At 38.5% G+C, this 16,749-nt stretch overlaps 1 protein-coding gene across 16 annotated transcripts in view; it reads left to right on the top strand.

Moving 5' to 3' along the window:
• Positions 1 to 16,749, top strand: part of Kif21a (kinesin family member 21A) — a 126,385-nt gene that overhangs the window by 57,330 nt on the left and 52,306 nt on the right. For all 16 annotated transcript variants that reach the window (XM_052748689.1, XM_052748681.1, XM_052748680.1 and 13 more), the window contains exons 2-10: positions 3,696 to 3,918; positions 4,034 to 4,216; positions 6,072 to 6,221; positions 7,133 to 7,267; positions 7,712 to 7,879; positions 8,904 to 9,019; positions 14,934 to 15,129; positions 15,470 to 15,659; positions 16,037 to 16,100. In XM_052748689.1, coding sequence (XP_052604649.1) covers positions 3,696 to 3,918; positions 4,034 to 4,216; positions 6,072 to 6,221; positions 7,133 to 7,267; positions 7,712 to 7,879; positions 8,904 to 9,019; positions 14,934 to 15,129; positions 15,470 to 15,659; positions 16,037 to 16,100 — 1,425 coding nt within the window. The remainder of the gene's footprint in view (positions 1 to 3,695; positions 3,919 to 4,033; positions 4,217 to 6,071; positions 6,222 to 7,132; positions 7,268 to 7,711; positions 7,880 to 8,903; positions 9,020 to 14,933; positions 15,130 to 15,469; positions 15,660 to 16,036; positions 16,101 to 16,749) is intronic.

The following is a 16,749-nucleotide window of genomic DNA, read 5'->3' as shown; positions in this document are numbered from 1 at the left end:
ATTATATGTATAATTATATATTTATAATAGTTTAGATGTACAGATAGAATAATTATAGATAAGTAATCTATAATTATTTATATGTTATATATAGTTTTACAATATAATTTATGTCCAATATTAGAATATTTTATCCTAAATAGTTATGTCATTTTATTCTACACAGATTTTTCTTTAAGAAGCCACTTAAAATATTTCACATTATATTATTACACATTTTAAAAACTTGCAAGGATTTTTTTAAATATTTTAACCAAAACGTTTATAGTAAAAAATGTAGAATTCATAGTTGTGGGGTCAGATGTGTATATTTAATGATGTGATATTTTATATAAAACTACTAAGAAATAAAGTTTGAAAGTATGTAGAGGAAAATCTCAGATTCTTTTTTGTTTATTTTCTTTTGTGAGGACTGACATTGGATTTTTTTTTCTTGTATAATCTCAGATAGTATTGTAGTTTGTAGCTACATAAATGTTAAGCTCTTCTCATTAAAGGCAATGAATTAGCTTGGCCTTGAACTTAAAGGGAAAAATTTTCACTCGGGTGTGCTTAGGGATTTGGCCAGCTTCAAAGACTAATTTTGAAGAAGGATTAAAAGAAAATTACACAGGGAACCTTTGAAGATAGTTCCTACTTCTCTGCGTTGTGGGGGACCATCTCAGAAGTTGCCTCTGCTTGGGTCTGGTAGAAGGAGGGTTCAGCATGTCCTCCACCCATGCGAATGAATAGAACTGGGCATCATCTGTATTTCAAACAGATCCTCCCTTCTTTTAGCAAGGGTAGTAATCAGATGAGTGTAGGTTAGGAGGTCAATGTAAAGACAGGGTGACAATGGCATTCTAAAATTGGCTGGCAGATCTGCAAATTCAAATGACACCCAATGTTTCTTCGTTATGTTGAAACAAAATAGAAAGTAAACAATCCAGTAAGTCAGCTGATGTTTATAATAATTTACTTAAAATCTAGTACCTGATTTCAAAGAAGAGCACAGTGCTGTGTATTTCGTTTATAAGGCTGGGCTCTACCACAGGGAATTTGTTATGTTCTCAGAGTGGTCCTAAAGCTGGCAGAGAGCAGAGGCACAGAAACATGGAGTTCAGCTTGTTCCTGAAAGGGTGAGAACCCTTATTACCACGTTCCTCACCAGTGGAAGCCCTCTTCAAATGCAAGGACTAGCATGCCAGAGCAGAGAATGACGGGGTGGAGGTTGGGGACCCCATCAGCTGCTTGTTGTGCAGAACAGGCTTCTGGGGGCAGGACTGGGTGGAGGCTTTGAGAGGAGGAGACTCGTGGAATCTTCTCAGTAAGAGATAGTGAGGGCCTTAATTAGGGCGGTGTCACTGATGAGAAAGAGCATGGTGGACTGAGGAGCTATTTCAGGAATAATTAGTAGCTCCGGAGGTAGATTAGATGGATGGGATAGAGAAGAGGGTGGAACTGATATTCCCTTGAGGTACCTCAGACTGTTCTGTTTCTGTTTTGACAACAATCAAGAGCTATTCTCCAAAGACAGCTGGAGTTTGATATGGTTTCCTCTGTATAACTGAGTAAAGTAGGGTAGGATGGGAGGTGTTTGGAAACAAGAGAATATTCATTTTGAGATACACTGCTTGTTAAACACATGGAACAAGACAGCTGAAAGTGCTAGTCCATGGGCTGTTTGTACAAATGTATTATTTGTTGAAATGTTTTTTTTAGATTAGCATAACAGCCTTTGTCATGGCATCTTCATCTTTATCCTGTGTGCTTTTAGACTTTTTAATTCTCATTGGTTCCTCTCCCCACTTCCTCCTGAAGCTGTCTTTTTTCTTCACCCAGTGAGTCTCACTTTCTGCTTTCTTATTATAGATCTTAAGATCTTCTTCCACCTCAGGATCCTCAATTTCATGTTCCATATAGACCTATATAAATACATGCATAAATAAAGTTAGGACCATGGGCTATTTTTATGGTTTCTAATCATAGCTTCTTGTAATGAACTTTTTGTTATACTATCTCTTTGCCTTTTCTTTTTAAAAAAAGATTTGTTTTATTTTTCTATGTATATGCATATGTCTCAATGGTGTGTGTGTGTATGTGTGTGTGTGTGTGTGTGTGTGTCTGTCTGTCTGTCTCTGTCTCTGTCTCTGTCTCTCTCTGTGTATGCACACAGGTTTGCAGAGGCAGAAGAGGAAGTTGGATCCCCTGTAGGTATAGTTATATGCAGTTAGGAGCTGCCTACTTAGGGTTCTGGGAACAAAGCTCCAGTGCCCTGCAAGAGCAGCAAGTGTTCTTACAGCAGAGCCATCTCCCAGACCCTCTTTGTCATCTCACAGTAAAGTATCCTGCAGCTAAACAGTGTTAGATCTAGAAGGAAGTATGGGAATTGCCATCTCCCTCCACAAGCGAGGATACTGGTGCTCTACAGTGAGAGATCTGGAGCCCAAGCTTCTTAATGAGCACTTCATTGCTCCTTCCCTGGTTCCTAACCAGCTACTTGGTGACTATTATAGCCCATTAAAGCAAACCTTGTTGGGGACCCTAGCAAAGGCGAACAATACCATAAGGAAAGAAACATCACTGCATAAGTAAGTCTAATGTGTAATTATTTTTCCTATTTTTGTTTTCCATTTTAAAGAGAAGGAGCTAAAAGTCACATCTGGACTTAATGGTTGAGTTTATCTTTAGTAAACAGATGAACTTGTTCTTCATCACTAGGGTTGAGTTTGACCTCATAAAATAGGGAGGTGGCACTAATCCCTTCAAAATCTGTTACTTTCTCTGTCTTTATCATTTCCTATTTCTCATGTGTGGTTATCTTTTCTTTGTTAAACTGCTTCCATGGCAAGCAGGAATCTGTACCTAGTAAGCACTGGTACATATGCCCAGGATGTTATGTCTATAGAGTAAATAGAATGTACCTAAAGCCTAGTTTATTCTGTTATGAACATATTACCATCCTTCTTTGAGAACACGTCTTGAAACTGCAAACAGAATACAGAACAGAGAATTACTAGACTTCAGAGGAGGTGGAATGGGTACATGCTGTGATCTTTTAGGTGAAGGAGAATAACTCATATAATTTCACTGGTTTTTGTTTTGGAAAGAAAATATTGGAACTTGTACTTGTATCTATGTTTAATTTATTTTTTATAACTCTTGATTCTGATCTGTCTTAGCATAATGACCAAACAGTAAAGTTGTATATGCATACGTATCATTAGCTATATATGTATATATATAGCTAATCATATGCATATATATGTATGTATAGTAGAAATAAACATGATAAGATACCATCAATCATGGTTAAATGTGTTCAGAAACCTCTGGCGAAGAGTTGGAAAGGATGAGTCAAGGGCATCAGAGCATCAAGGTTAAATGTTTCTGTAATATTTCATTTTTATGGTGATCGTTGGAAATAAAGAGTAAAGTAACAACTGAGTAGTTGCGTTGATTTGATTGTCTATTTCTTATAGTTAATGAAAAGCATCTACCCAATAAGGATTTGATTTTAAGAGGAACTTTATACTCTTGCTCATTATTTTGGGGATTGTTAAGTAAACCATTGGGGTTGTTAGGCAAGCCATTTTATATACTGAAGTTGATTCAGTATAGGTTGATTTACTTAAATGTGTTGGCCAAGAATTTAAGTCATTATTTTTTTGAGAATTGCTTTTGCCTATTATTTCTTCTCTGATTGTTCTTCACAGAATAAGACCACAGCTTGCCAAAGAAAAGATTGAAGGATGCCATATTTGTACATCAGTCACACCAGGAGAGCCTCAGGTCTTCCTAGGGAAGGACAAGGCATTTACCTTTGATTACGTGTTTGACATTGACTCTCAGCAGGAGCAGATCTACACTCAGTGCATTGAAAAACTAATTGAAGGCTGTTTTGAAGGATACAATGCTACAGTTTTTGCATATGGACAAGTAAATAACTTATTATTTTCGTGGGAATTGTAATTCAGTCACATTTCCATTTTTATGTCTTATGGCCTTGTTAATATGAACAGTCATCCCCCTCGCCTCTTGTTCTTTTGTTCAGACCGGAGCAGGGAAGACGTACACAATGGGAACAGGATTTGATGTCAACATCATGGAGGAAGAGCAGGGAATCATTTCTCGTGCAGTTAAACACCTTTTCAAGAGTATCGAAGAAAAAAAAACCACAGCGATTAAAAATGGGGTTCCTCCTCCTGAATTTAAAGTGAATGCCCAATTCTTAGAGGTAGTAGATTCATTATCAGTTCTCTTTGAATTTCATCCATAACACCAGATCTGTACAATTTTATATTGCTGGCCTTTAGTAGAGTGTTTTCATATAGCACTCAATCAATGTTGTTTGAGTAAATTTGCATTAGTTAACAGATAATAAACGTATCTTACTCTTGGGTGTAATAATGTTGACATTTATATTATAAGTGCTTTACACAGTCTACAGGTTAAAAGCACAGTTAATATTGTCTATTTCAGAATCTTTCCTTACCAAGTGATAAAGTAACCATAAAAAAAACTATTGTGGGTAATTTGGATGGGCTTATAAAGTGCTGGGAATTTAGAAATTATTATCAAAAGGGAGAGGACAAGTTGAGAAACAGCTCCAGAGGCCGACGGTGTCTCTGAGTGTCCAAAGGTAATCAGGTTAGGCCTAGTCTTGTCGAGAGTGATGTCAGTGGAAGAAAATGTAGGCTTTTGAGAAATGTTCTAGTTAGGTGGACTGCAGCCTCATAATTCTGAATTGTGCTTTTAACATATGCTAAAAAAGATCCTTTAAAAACTAAAGATAGTGAAGATGGATGTCTTGATGTGTAAGGGTGCCTGATGCTAGGCTTAATGACTTGAGTTGCATCCCTGGGAACCACCTGTGGAGGGAAGGAACCAACTTTCCACATGTGTACGTTGGCATGCATGTCCCCACACATGCACATAAATAAATACATATAGTAAAAAATAAAATAGAATTAAGCAACTAAAGATAGAATTATCAGCCTGTTTGCCAGCTGGAATCAACCAGCATATTGACAGTTACCAAGTTACGGAATCAGCCTGGATGCCTATTAACAGATATATGCATGAAGAAAATGTGATGTAGACACATATGCACACTCATATATCCACAGTGGAGTATTATTCAGCTATAAGAATGAAATTATGTAATTTGTGAGAAAATGGAACTGGAAATCATCATGTTAAGTGGAATGAGCCAGACTCACAGAGATAAATCTCAGACTTTCTTTTATATTTGTTTAAGAAATAGAAAGGAAGGGAAGACATTGAAATAGACGTGAGGAAGAGGGGAAGGTGCTAAAGAGGGGAAAAGCCAGTGAATATATGCCTGAGGTAGATCGTATGCATATGTGGAATGTCACAATACAACCTACTGTTTGTACACTAACGAAAAAGAAAACAGTAAGTGAAGACACTGAAAGGGAGAGTTATAAGGCAAAAGAAATACAGTTTTAAGCTGCAATTGTAAAAATGTTAAAATTCTTAAAATCTCTGACCTCCGGGTGAGTGTGCTGGCACATTTCTTTAATCCCAGCATCTGAAAGGCTGAAGCAAGACTTCTGTGAGTTCAAGGACAGCCTGGTCTACTTAGTGAGTCCTAGGCCAGCCAGGGCTACCCAGTGAGACACCCCAACCCCCAAGGACAATCTGATCTACATAGAAGGTTCCAGACCAGTCAGGACTACCCAGTGAGACCCTGCCCCCTGACCTCCTCCCCCCAAATAGAAAGTATCTCTGCCCTAGCCTTCGCCTTTGCCTGCGTCTGGTACATACTGGTCTAGGCTTGCTTATTTTTTTTGTTTGTATCTTGAAAAGTGGTCGTAGGTCAACTTAGCTTGTGCCCAGCCTGCTTGTTATGATTAAGTCACTTATTATTTTTATAGCTGAATCTGACATTTACTTCATATTCATAATTTATGATAATACAGTAATTCACAGCTGTGTTTTATTTTGAAGAAATAGGTGTCATTTTTGAGGACTGTCAAGCATTTAATATGGAAGGTACTATGTGAAGCATGCTGAGGTTCACAGAACCACTTCTACAAAATTCACCTTTTGATGTGTCTTTTTCATAGCTCTATAATGAAGAGGTCCTTGACTTGTTTGATACCACTCGGGATATTGATGCAAAAAATAAAAAATCAAATATAAGAATTCACGAAGATTCAACTGGAGGAATTTATACTGTGGGAGTCACAACGCGCACTGTGAATACAGAACCAGAGGTGACTGTGTCCTTAAAAATATAGATAGTGTAGGTGGCTTTGAGAACCATCCTTACTGATAGTACACTTAAGGTCAACACACAAAATGACTTTCTTTAAGTACAACAGAGTTAAAAATCTTGTCTACTTTCTTTGTTTTTTTTTGCTTTTTCTTTTTTCCCCAAAAAGAGCATTATTATAAAAATGTGAGAGGCCTAGCAAGATGGTTGTATAAGTAAAGTTACCTGGTGTCCAGTCTTCCACCCTCAGAACTCAAATAGTGGAAGGAAAACCAGCTCCCAAACTCTTAAATGTTTTCCAATCCTACACACATACCATGGCGAATACGCACACACTAAAATAAATTAATGCAAAAAAACAGATTTAATGTGGTGCTTATGCTAATTCCTTAGCATAATATTTACCACATCATCAAAAGACCCCAATGCAGTGTATGTATAGTATTGTTTCACAAGTAAAGAAGGCTAAATAGTTAGTGCTGAAGTATGAGACAACAATCCATTTGTCCTGTTTGCTTGTGACATTTAGGATTGTATTTTGGCTTCTAGAGGGAAACGTTTAAGAAAAAAGAAAATCTAAAAAAAAAGAAAAGTAAAAATTAAACAAGATATAGAAGAGCCTAACTAATTCAGATTATTGTGGAGTTTGTACCAAAGCATTGTACTGTAACAGTTTGGAATGGAAGCTGCAAAGGTCAGCCCATGGCAGACAATGGGACTTAGTGTTTGCTCCTAGTTAAAAAGAGAATGCACCATTATACTGAGAAGTTCAGCTCAAATGTGCCTGTAACAAAACGATAGGATGGGAAGTCTTTATTGACCGCCCTTACGGCCGTGGGTTTCAGCTCAGACAGCAGACGGGGTGGTGCCTGTTTAAACGTTGTGAAGTCAAGCCTTTCTTCACCTTTGCAGATGATGCAGTGTTTGAAGCTGGGTGCTCTCTCCCGCACCACGGCTAGTACCCAGATGAACGTCCAGAGCTCTCGTTCACATGCCATTTTTACCATTCATGTGTGTCAAACCAGAGTGTGTCCCCAAACAGATACTGTGAGTTCAATTTCCTTGTTTCCTAAACTTTTAGCCTTTGTCTTTAAATTACACAGATCTCAGGAGAGGTGTTGGATCTAAACTTACTTTAATTTTTTTCCTTCTCTTAATTTCCTTTTCTCATTTATTTAACCGAAGCTGGTCAGTTGTGTAAGATTCTGGGAAACAGACAGATTGACTGAATGTCTGTTTGTTGCGACCAAGTGGAGATGTTGTCCTCGGGACCCTTTGCTGTGAGGACTGTTTCTACATTTCCCTTTGTCACGAGAGCCTGAGTTAGGGCAGCTGGGTTCTGCCTACCAATCCTCTTTCTGGTGTTGTCATTTGTGTTTGTGTGGCCAAGTGACTGTTCTCTAGCTGTATAAGGGAGTGAGAGGTGGGCAAGGTCACAGGGTGTTGGATGTCCATTAATAAGGCCTTTTCAATTCTCTTTCATAATCACAGGAGAATGCAACTGATAACAAGATGATTTCTGAATCGTCGCAGATGAATGAATTTGAAACCCTGACTGCCAAGTTTCATTTTGTTGATCTGGCCGGATCAGAAAGATTGAAAAGAACTGGGGCTACCGGCGAGAGGGCGAGAGAGGGCATTTCCATCAACTGTGGGCTGGTAAGGCTAAACTTCATGCGGAGACGTGTGGCCCTTCCGCTGTCCTTTCTCTGCTTGGTTTGGTTTGTTTATGTCTTTGCGACTGGTGCTCAGCGTGGAGTCGAGGCTCACCTCACAGTGATTCTCCTGACATTCTGGAGTTACAGCAGACGTTGTCAGGCCCAGCTTTCTTTTCTCTGCTGTAAGTCATGATATATCTCATGGAAGCCCTTCATCACTCAAGTTGAAGAATGAAGGAAATGGTAATTCATGGAGCCTCTAACCACATTGTATACTCCCCCCCCACACCCCCACATGGCAGGCTCTCTTACTATGTTAATTTGGCTTGCTCAACTTTGATAGTATGTCCAAAAGGTTATTGGTGGGGAAAATATTTTTAAACTTCTTTCCACATTTGAAAACCTACATTCAAAACAAGCACTTAAAATTAGGTATTTCATTGGACAAGACTTAAAGGTAGCCTCTGCTGACATTTTGTGACAGTCATTTTATTGAATCCAATTCAAAAAAACTTTTTAGCAATGATAGTTTTCTTTTAAATAGCTCATATTAGGAATTAACTTTAATACTATGCCACCTAGTGGTAATTTGATAGGAAAACACTTATGTTTGCGTTAGCATAAGGCTTCCTTATGTGCAAGGAAAATATTTCAGAACAAGCTTTAGCATACCAAAACTTTCCTTCTTGTCCTCACCATAAAACTGGAAATTTGTTCCCTTGTAAGTAGTAGCACTGCTAAACCCCTGTGATGAGGTTACGTAACACATACATAACTAAGCTTCCGTGTATTTAAAAAATACAAATGTGAATTAAATCCAAATATAGGGTCTTTTGTTGTTGTTGTTCTTTGTTGATTTTGTTTTTGGAGACAGGGTTTCTCTGTGCAGCCCTGGCTGCCCTGGGAACAAACACAGGTTCTTAATTTTGCCTTGTTTCCATTTTATTTCCTATAGGCTCTCCGTATTATTTAAAAGTGCTCTAATTAATAAACATATGGCTTTCCTCTCTCCTTTTCTCTGTTAGTTGGCTCTTGGGAATGTCATCAGTGCCTTGGGTGACAAGAGCAAGAGGGCCACCCATGTCCCCTACAGAGATTCCAAGCTGACAAGACTCCTGCAGGATTCCCTTGGGGGTAACAGGTATCCAAGCATGATTATTCTGAGCTCTGATTCTTCATTATTTTTAGGTATACCTGTAAGATTTTATATATATATATATATATATGAGCTGCTTTTATTTTAAGGCAAATTAAAAGGATGAAAAACTGGTAATTTTATTAGGTATCTAAAAATGTATAAATAATTATTTTAAGCAGTACTTATATTCTTCGGGGTACTGCTAGTATTTCTGTCTTATTGATAATGAGTTGAAGTACAGGGGTGTTAAATACTTTTTTCAAACTCACATATCTTTTATTTATTTATTTATTTATTTATTTATTTATTATGTATACAGAAGAGGGCGCCAGATCTCATTACAGATGGTTGTGAGCCGCCATGTGGTTGCTGGGAATTGAACTCAGGACCTCTGGAAGAGCAGTTGGTGCTCTTAACCTCTGAGCCATCTCTCCAGCCCTCACATATCTTTTTAAGGAAATCTGTAACACATGCTCTTTCGGCAACAGTGTAGCTTCTGCTTAGCATATGGAAGACGTGTAAAAGAATTTTGTTGATCTGCCCTCCCGGGTTCTCCTATTGTGCTGCAAGCCTGTATTTAAGACCTCCTCCCTCCTTCAATAAACGGCATTCGGCAAAAAAAAAAAAAAAAAAAAAAAAGAATTTTGTTGAAAAATAAAACATTCTAAGTCAGTACAAAGTAGCTTAAATAATATTGACAGTTTCTACAAAGTCTAAAATCAGAACTTGTTTTGTATGTGGGAAAAGTTTTCAAAAAATGTCATTGAGTGAACGAGGGTGTTTGCTGACTGACTGCTGAGTTCTGTGGCCTTCCCCTCTGAACCTTTGCACTGAAGGGCTTCATAGCTAAGCATACATTTCCTTCTGCTGTGCAATCCCCTCTTTCTACTCCACTGACTGTATAAACGGAAACTTTTTTTTTTTTGGCATTTAAATTCAATCCATAGCATAATCACAAGCATGCTCAGCAAATTTCCTTTATCATGGTTCTAATGGTCTAAAGATCATGTTAACTGAAAGATAGATGCTGTACAATGAACGATCTGGGAATTAAATCTCTTTGAACAGCTATTTTTGAAGGAATTTTGAATGATTTTTGAATTCAGGTTTAAAATCAGTTTGGCTTAGAAATAGAATGTTGTTAAATTCAGCAGTGTTTTAAAATATTTCTTCCTTTTATGTAATATTGGCATGGTCCTATTTCTTTTTAAGTATATCCTTTGTATGGATACAATATGGCTTCCGTAGTTGCATATTTCTTAACTTGTTTTTACTATTTTCTGTCTGAATTTCTGAATCAATCTAGATTTCATAATGAAGGAAGAATTTTTTTCAGCCAAATGAACATTTTTTAATTGTACTTTCTTACTTGCTTTCTTTATTCTTTTCTTCTCTCTCTCTCTCTCTCTCTCTCTCTCTCTCTCTCTCTCTCTCTCTCCAAGATATATCTGTATAGCCCTGGCTGTCCTTGATCTCACTCTGTAGACTAGGCTGGCCTTGAACTCACAGAGATCCACTCACCCTTGCCTCTAGAGAGCTGGGATTAAAGGTGTGTGATGCCACACCCAGCCCTGTATTTCTTTAACTATGAAACAAAGCAGAACAGAAGCATGTCTGCCCCTTACACATTTACGTGCTTTGTATAATTTGGCTCCTTGAAAGGTTGCCTGTTCTGCAAGCATGCTGAGCTGTTCTTACTTTGGGGCTTTGCCTGCCTACTGAGGTTCAGGTAGTGGTTCCTCACCTGTTTCCTGATGACAGCTAACCCTTAGAAGAGATGACCCTTTCTGATTCCAACCTTACTGTGCCTCAATTTCTGTCTAAACTTTCACGATTGAGCGCCTAGTTCAAAAGCATTGTACTTTGTTTAAATCTTGGGATGTGAAATAACTACCCCCCCTTTGTAGTGAAATCAAATTTAAAACTTAGATAAAGTTTAAGTTTCACATATTTATATACATAATTTAGAGTTACAGTTTTCAACCAGCTTTTATATATTTATAATGTTTAATTATGATACTGAATAACATAACTTAAAATACTCATACCAAAAATTCTGGGAAATGATGGAGAATATAAGACATGAATAAAAACAATTACATTTCTAAAGTATATTGTTATGTTATGCTATACTGTACACCTGGAAGAAATAGATTACCATATTAGCAACAGTTTCTTCTAAGTAAATGATATTTTCTTGAAAATAGAATTGTAAAAGGTAAATGTTTTGATGTTTTCTTGGAGTATTTAGTAAACTAACTCTTGAGACATACCCTTTTTAGTTTTGTTTAATATGTGATGTTTTCCTTCCTCTGTGGATTATAGCCAGCTCCTCTCATTCCTGACTTTCGTAGTTCTTAAGAAGCCCCAGATCTCAGTGCTTTTCAAAATGTTGGTGAAAGACAAGCCACCCACCTTCCAGTTTGTAGTTGACTCATACTGGCCATGAGTGTCCTTGGTTTGCCCCACCTGTGACTCCCCGTGTGAGTCTGGACTGGTCTATACTGTTGTCAGTGAGATGAGTTCATTGGTTACAGGAAGTTCAGATACCACAAAGGGTTCAACGTGCTCGCTTTCAGCCCCTGTTCTCACCATGGATTGTAATAGTACTTGGCAGAATGGTCCTGGGCTGGAGGCCACGCTTCACACTGTCCTGTCGTCTAGTCGGCATTCTGTGAAGTTCTTACTGTTAGTTGATTCCTGTATCTTCATTATCAGGACATAGCTAGAGCCATACGAATTATCTCAACTTAATGACCTCTCCAGAACATTACTAGTACAACATATTTATTTATGTATATATTTAAATAATACAACAGAATTATAAATGACTAAAAAACAACCAAATACTGTATTACATATTTGGATGTATACATCGATGAATAAAACTTGGTGGGCCCTCTCCTTCAGGCCTTTAGGGTCTGGAGTATGTAAAACTTTAGTGTAATAATAATAACAACAACAGTCATGTGCTAAATTAAAAGGAAATGTGCAAATGGTGCAGGAGGCAGAGATAAAGTACAGCTACATGGAGGGTTAGATGATAGAGTGCTGAAAAACAGTAAGAGCAAAGAGAGGCTGGAATAAGTAAGAGTTGGTAGAAGAGCCCTGGAGAGTAGCACATCCCTTTAATGCAGTGGTTCTCAACCTTCCTAATGCTGCGACCCTTTAACACAGTTCCTCATGTTGTGGTGACCTCCAACCATAAAATTATTGTCACGGCTACTTTATAGCCATAATTTTGTTGCTGTTGCGAGTTGTAATGTAAATATCTGTGTTTTCTGATGGTCTTCAGTGACCCCTGTGAAAACGTTGTTTGACTCCCAAAGGGGTCATGACCCACAGGTTGAGAACTACTGCCTTAAAGTTTAATCCAAGCACTCTGGAGGCAGGAGCAGGTAGGTCTCTGTGAGTTCAAAGCCAGCTACATAGCTGAGTTCCAGGTCATCCAGGGACATACAGTGAGACCCCTAGGAGGGAAAAAAAAAATGGTAGAAGGAGAAGAGATACAGAATAAGACCTATTAATTTATTACACTTTTGAGACAAGGTCTCACTGTGTGGCATAGGGTATTTTGAATTTATAATCTGCATCAGCTTCCTCAGCAACTGGTAGTATACCTCTAAAAGGGGCCACTACGAACTTGTTGAGATTACTAGAGGAAGGAAGCAGTTAAGGAGACTACTGATTAGGATTCATTGTCGTTAATTTTCTACCAGGGTAGGTAAATTGGGTCTGTAAATGCAGGTTGAGTATGTTAAATATGTTCACATGTTCGTGAGCCTGAGTGTGTCCATGTAGAAGCCAGAGGTTGATGTGGGTGTTTTTCTCAGTGGCTTGCCACCTTAGTTTTTGAGATAGGTTCTCTCGCTGAATTTGGAGCTTACTGATTAGCTAGATGGGCTGGGCAGCCAGCCCTCGGATCCTCTCTTTCTGTCTCCCAAGGTCTGAGATTGCAGGCTCACGTAAGTGACTGCTGGGGATCCAGATTTTGTTCCGCGTGCTTGTGCGGCCGGCACTTTACAGACTGAGTCATTTCAGTTTAAGCAATGATAGATGGCAATGGGATCAGTGCTCAGAAACAGCGACATTAAGACACAAATCAATACACTCATATCGTGCCGCCTCAGGTTTCCAGCATGTGTCTCTATAAATAGTTGCATCTGATGAGGATACGGTGAGCTGTGAGGCATCTGCAGAAGAGAGAAACTTGCACAGTTCCAAAGATGTCAGTCTGTGTTTGCTCCTTGTGATGAGGGAGAACGTTATGGCAGTGGGAGCCTGTGGCTGACCAGGAGGTAGAGAAAGAATACCGGTATTCTGCTGTTCTTACATCATGTTAAATTGGATTGCAAGTGTCTGGGAGAGCCTTCATGTGATTTACTGACAGACATAATAGCTGGGGCACATATGCATTTAACTATTCAATTTTGATGAGTCAGTTTATCATGACTGTAAGCAGTATTTTCCAGTGTAATCTGGTCAGGAACCCCAAAACCTAGATTATTCAACCACAAATGAGGCTTTCTACTGTATGCTTCTGTTGTTTGAATATGATTACATTTTGTAGATAATTCAAAGCTGAATCAAATCAAAACATCAGTGAAAAGGAAGACGTTTTTAAGCAATTTAAAACATTTTAAATTTAGTTTCTATATGTATGTGTGAGTGCCTGCATGTATGCCTGCATACCACATGCATGCAGCACCCCTGGAGGCCAGAAGACTGTGTTCGATCCTGTAGGACTGGAATTACAGAGGATTGTGTGCTCTGGGTTCTGGGAATCGAATCCAGATCCTCTGCAAGAGCAGCCAGTATTCATAGTTGTTGAGACATCTCTTCAACCCTGGAAGAATTTTTTAAAATGCTAAAGTAACTCAATGGCATTATTTTTGTTTTCAATATTTGTAGTTAAAATAGTTTTAGAATTATTGTATACATTGCCTCAAAAATTTACATAGAAGTGAGAGACAAATGTATGTACTCATACATTCTCAAGGGATTATACATCAGAAAACATAACATATATCCTTTCTCCCCTGTGTTACCTAAGTAAACAAAATCCTTTTGTTAAGGTGGTCTTAAAGCATGGGGACTTTTAAACTTGACTTTATTTTTAAGTTAGTAGCATCAGTCTTTTCTTCAAGGGAAGATGCTATTTGAAGGGCAGGACCTGTCTTCCTTCCTTCCTTCTTTCCTTCCTTCTTTCCTTCCTTCCTTCCTTCCTTCCTTTCTTTCTTTCTTTCTTTCTTTCTTTCTTTCTTTCTTTCTTTCTTTCTTTCTTTCTTTCCTTCTTTCTTTCTTTTGTGTGTATCACCATCACAGTTTTCCCTCCCTCCACTTCTCCCAGCCCTACCTCCCCTCTTCCCCCAGATCCACTGCTCCTGTTTCCTTCAGAAAAGAACAGGCTTCCCAGGGATATCCACTAAACATGGTGTAACAAGATACAATAAGACTAGGCACAAGCCCTCATATCAAAGCTGAGTGAGGCAACTCAGTAGGAGGAAAAGGGTCCCAAGGGCATACAGAAGAGTCAAAGACATCTACTCCCTCTGTTAAGAGTCCTACAAGAATACCAACCTACATAACCATAATGTATATGCAGGGTACCTAGAGTAGACCCATGTGGTCTCTATGATTGTTGCTTCAGTCTCTGTGAGGCCCTATGAGCCCTGCTTAGTTGATGTTGTGGGCCGTGTTCTTCGGTGTCCTCCACCTCTCTGCTCCTACAATTCTTCCTCCCCCTCTTCTGCAAGGTTCCCCATCTCTGAGGGGAGCGAACCAATGAAGATCTCCCATTTGGGCATTCTCTCCACTTACTGTTTGGCTGCGGGTCTCTAAATGGCAGGACTTTTAAAATAAGTATTTCAGTATTTGCTTTTATTTTTACAACCAATTACTATTTGTAACTTTTCAGCCAAACAATCATGATAGCATGTGTCAGCCCTTCAGACAGAGATTTTATGGAGACACTAAACACTCTGAAATATGCCAACCGAGCGAGAAATATCAAGAACAAGGTGATGGTCAATCAAGACAGAGCGAGTCAGCAGATCAATGCACTCCGAAGTGAGATCACACGACTTCAGATGGAGCTCATGGAGTACAAAACAGTAAGCCAACAGGAGTGACTGGTCGTTCTCTGACACACTGAAGGCTGGTGTCATACAAATGCAATCATGTCTTTTTGGCAGGGTTGAATAGATTTGTCTTTGGAGTAGTCTTTGGGAAGTTGGATTTTCTAGAATTCTTCAAAAGACTTCTTACCCAATCTGTAATTCAACTGACTAATGCACCCTGAAAGACTGTAGTTGGAGGAAATTGATTTTTTTGCCTTGGGGCTGGGAAGATAAAAAGGCTGTTGGTTATAGAACTGTGTGATCTTGGGGTGTCTTTAATGAAAATGCTTGTGTACTTAAGGCCTTAACCAACAAGGGAATATTTCTCCTCAAGGGCAAAAGAATAATTGACGAGGAGGGCGTGGAGAGCATCAATGACATGTTTCACGAGAATGCTATGCTGCAGACTGAAAATAACAACTTGCGTGTAAGAATAAAAGCCATGCAAGAGACTGTGGATGCACTGAGGGCCAGAATCACACAGCTTGTCAGCAATCAGGCCAATCAAGTTCTTGCCAGAGCAGGTATGTATCTAGGGTGGGGTGGATGAGAGATTAACTTCTGGAAGGCATCATTCTTTGTGTTGATTATTTACTCAAAATAGGTGAAGTTGAAATGTTACATTTTTATATACAACCTATAATTTCAAGTTAAATACCTAATTAAAAAAATAAGATATTCCTATATAAAAAAAATGTGCCCTGTGCAACGTTTTATTTTATGATCTGTTTATGTCATTCAGGGCAGGGAATTTGTTGTAGGAATTGTGTTTTATTTTGGTACTAAGTTTCAAACCTGGGGCCTTATGCATGTCAGGCAAGTACTAGTCCATTGTGCTGTACTCCCAAGACTGAAGTCTTCATTTTAAAATAAAATTTTCATTTCATATTTTATCTTGCAGGTGAAGGGAATGAAGAGATTAGTAATATGATTCATAGTTACATCAAAGAAATTGAAGATCTCAGGTATAGTTTTCTAGAACATGTAATGCATGTCAATTTGTGCAGTGTTTGTAATATTTCTGTCTGCTGGGATGATTGTTCTGGAACTGTTCATGTTGCTGTTTCAGTCCTGCGGTTGTGTTGACTATAGAGAACTAGATACTTGGCTTTCTCATCATGTCATATTCCAAGCCAGTTTTTCCCCTTCTTCCTTCCCATGCTACTTTTCCATATCATCCTCTTACTGTTGCTGCTCAGACTTCATTGGACATCACCAAACCCAAATATAGGACAGGCATACCTGATGTTGGTGAAGCTATCCTTATTGACTTTCAGACCTGTGGCTCTTTCCCTGTCTCTTGGAAATACATCAAAGTCTATGAATAATCTTTAACTTTCTGTATTTTCTGTTCTTATTCCCTTTTATCTCTTTAGCTATTATGTAACTCACCGAGTCCCTGCTTTCTCTGGTACATTCCCTTTACATTTTTTTAGACATGCTGCAGATGCTCACATTTGAGCATGGATGTCATGGATTGGAGGCAGGCTTGACATTTATGGAAGCCACAGTCTTTAGTAGAACATTGTAACTAGACATGTGCAGTAAATAGAAATGTCAGAATTTAATAAAATAAAAAAGCCCATCCATGGTGTATGGATGTGGAGAAGTCTA

Source organism: Peromyscus californicus, unplaced genomic scaffold (genome assembly GCF_007827085.1).
Source record: "Peromyscus californicus insignis strain IS unplaced genomic scaffold, ASM782708v3 Scaffold_20__1_contigs__length_68692818, whole genome shotgun sequence".
NCBI classification, from domain to species: Eukaryota; Metazoa; Chordata; class Mammalia; order Rodentia; family Cricetidae; genus Peromyscus; species Peromyscus californicus.
Note: the sequence above shows the minus strand (reverse complement) of the source record. Positions and strands in the feature narration are given on the sequence as shown.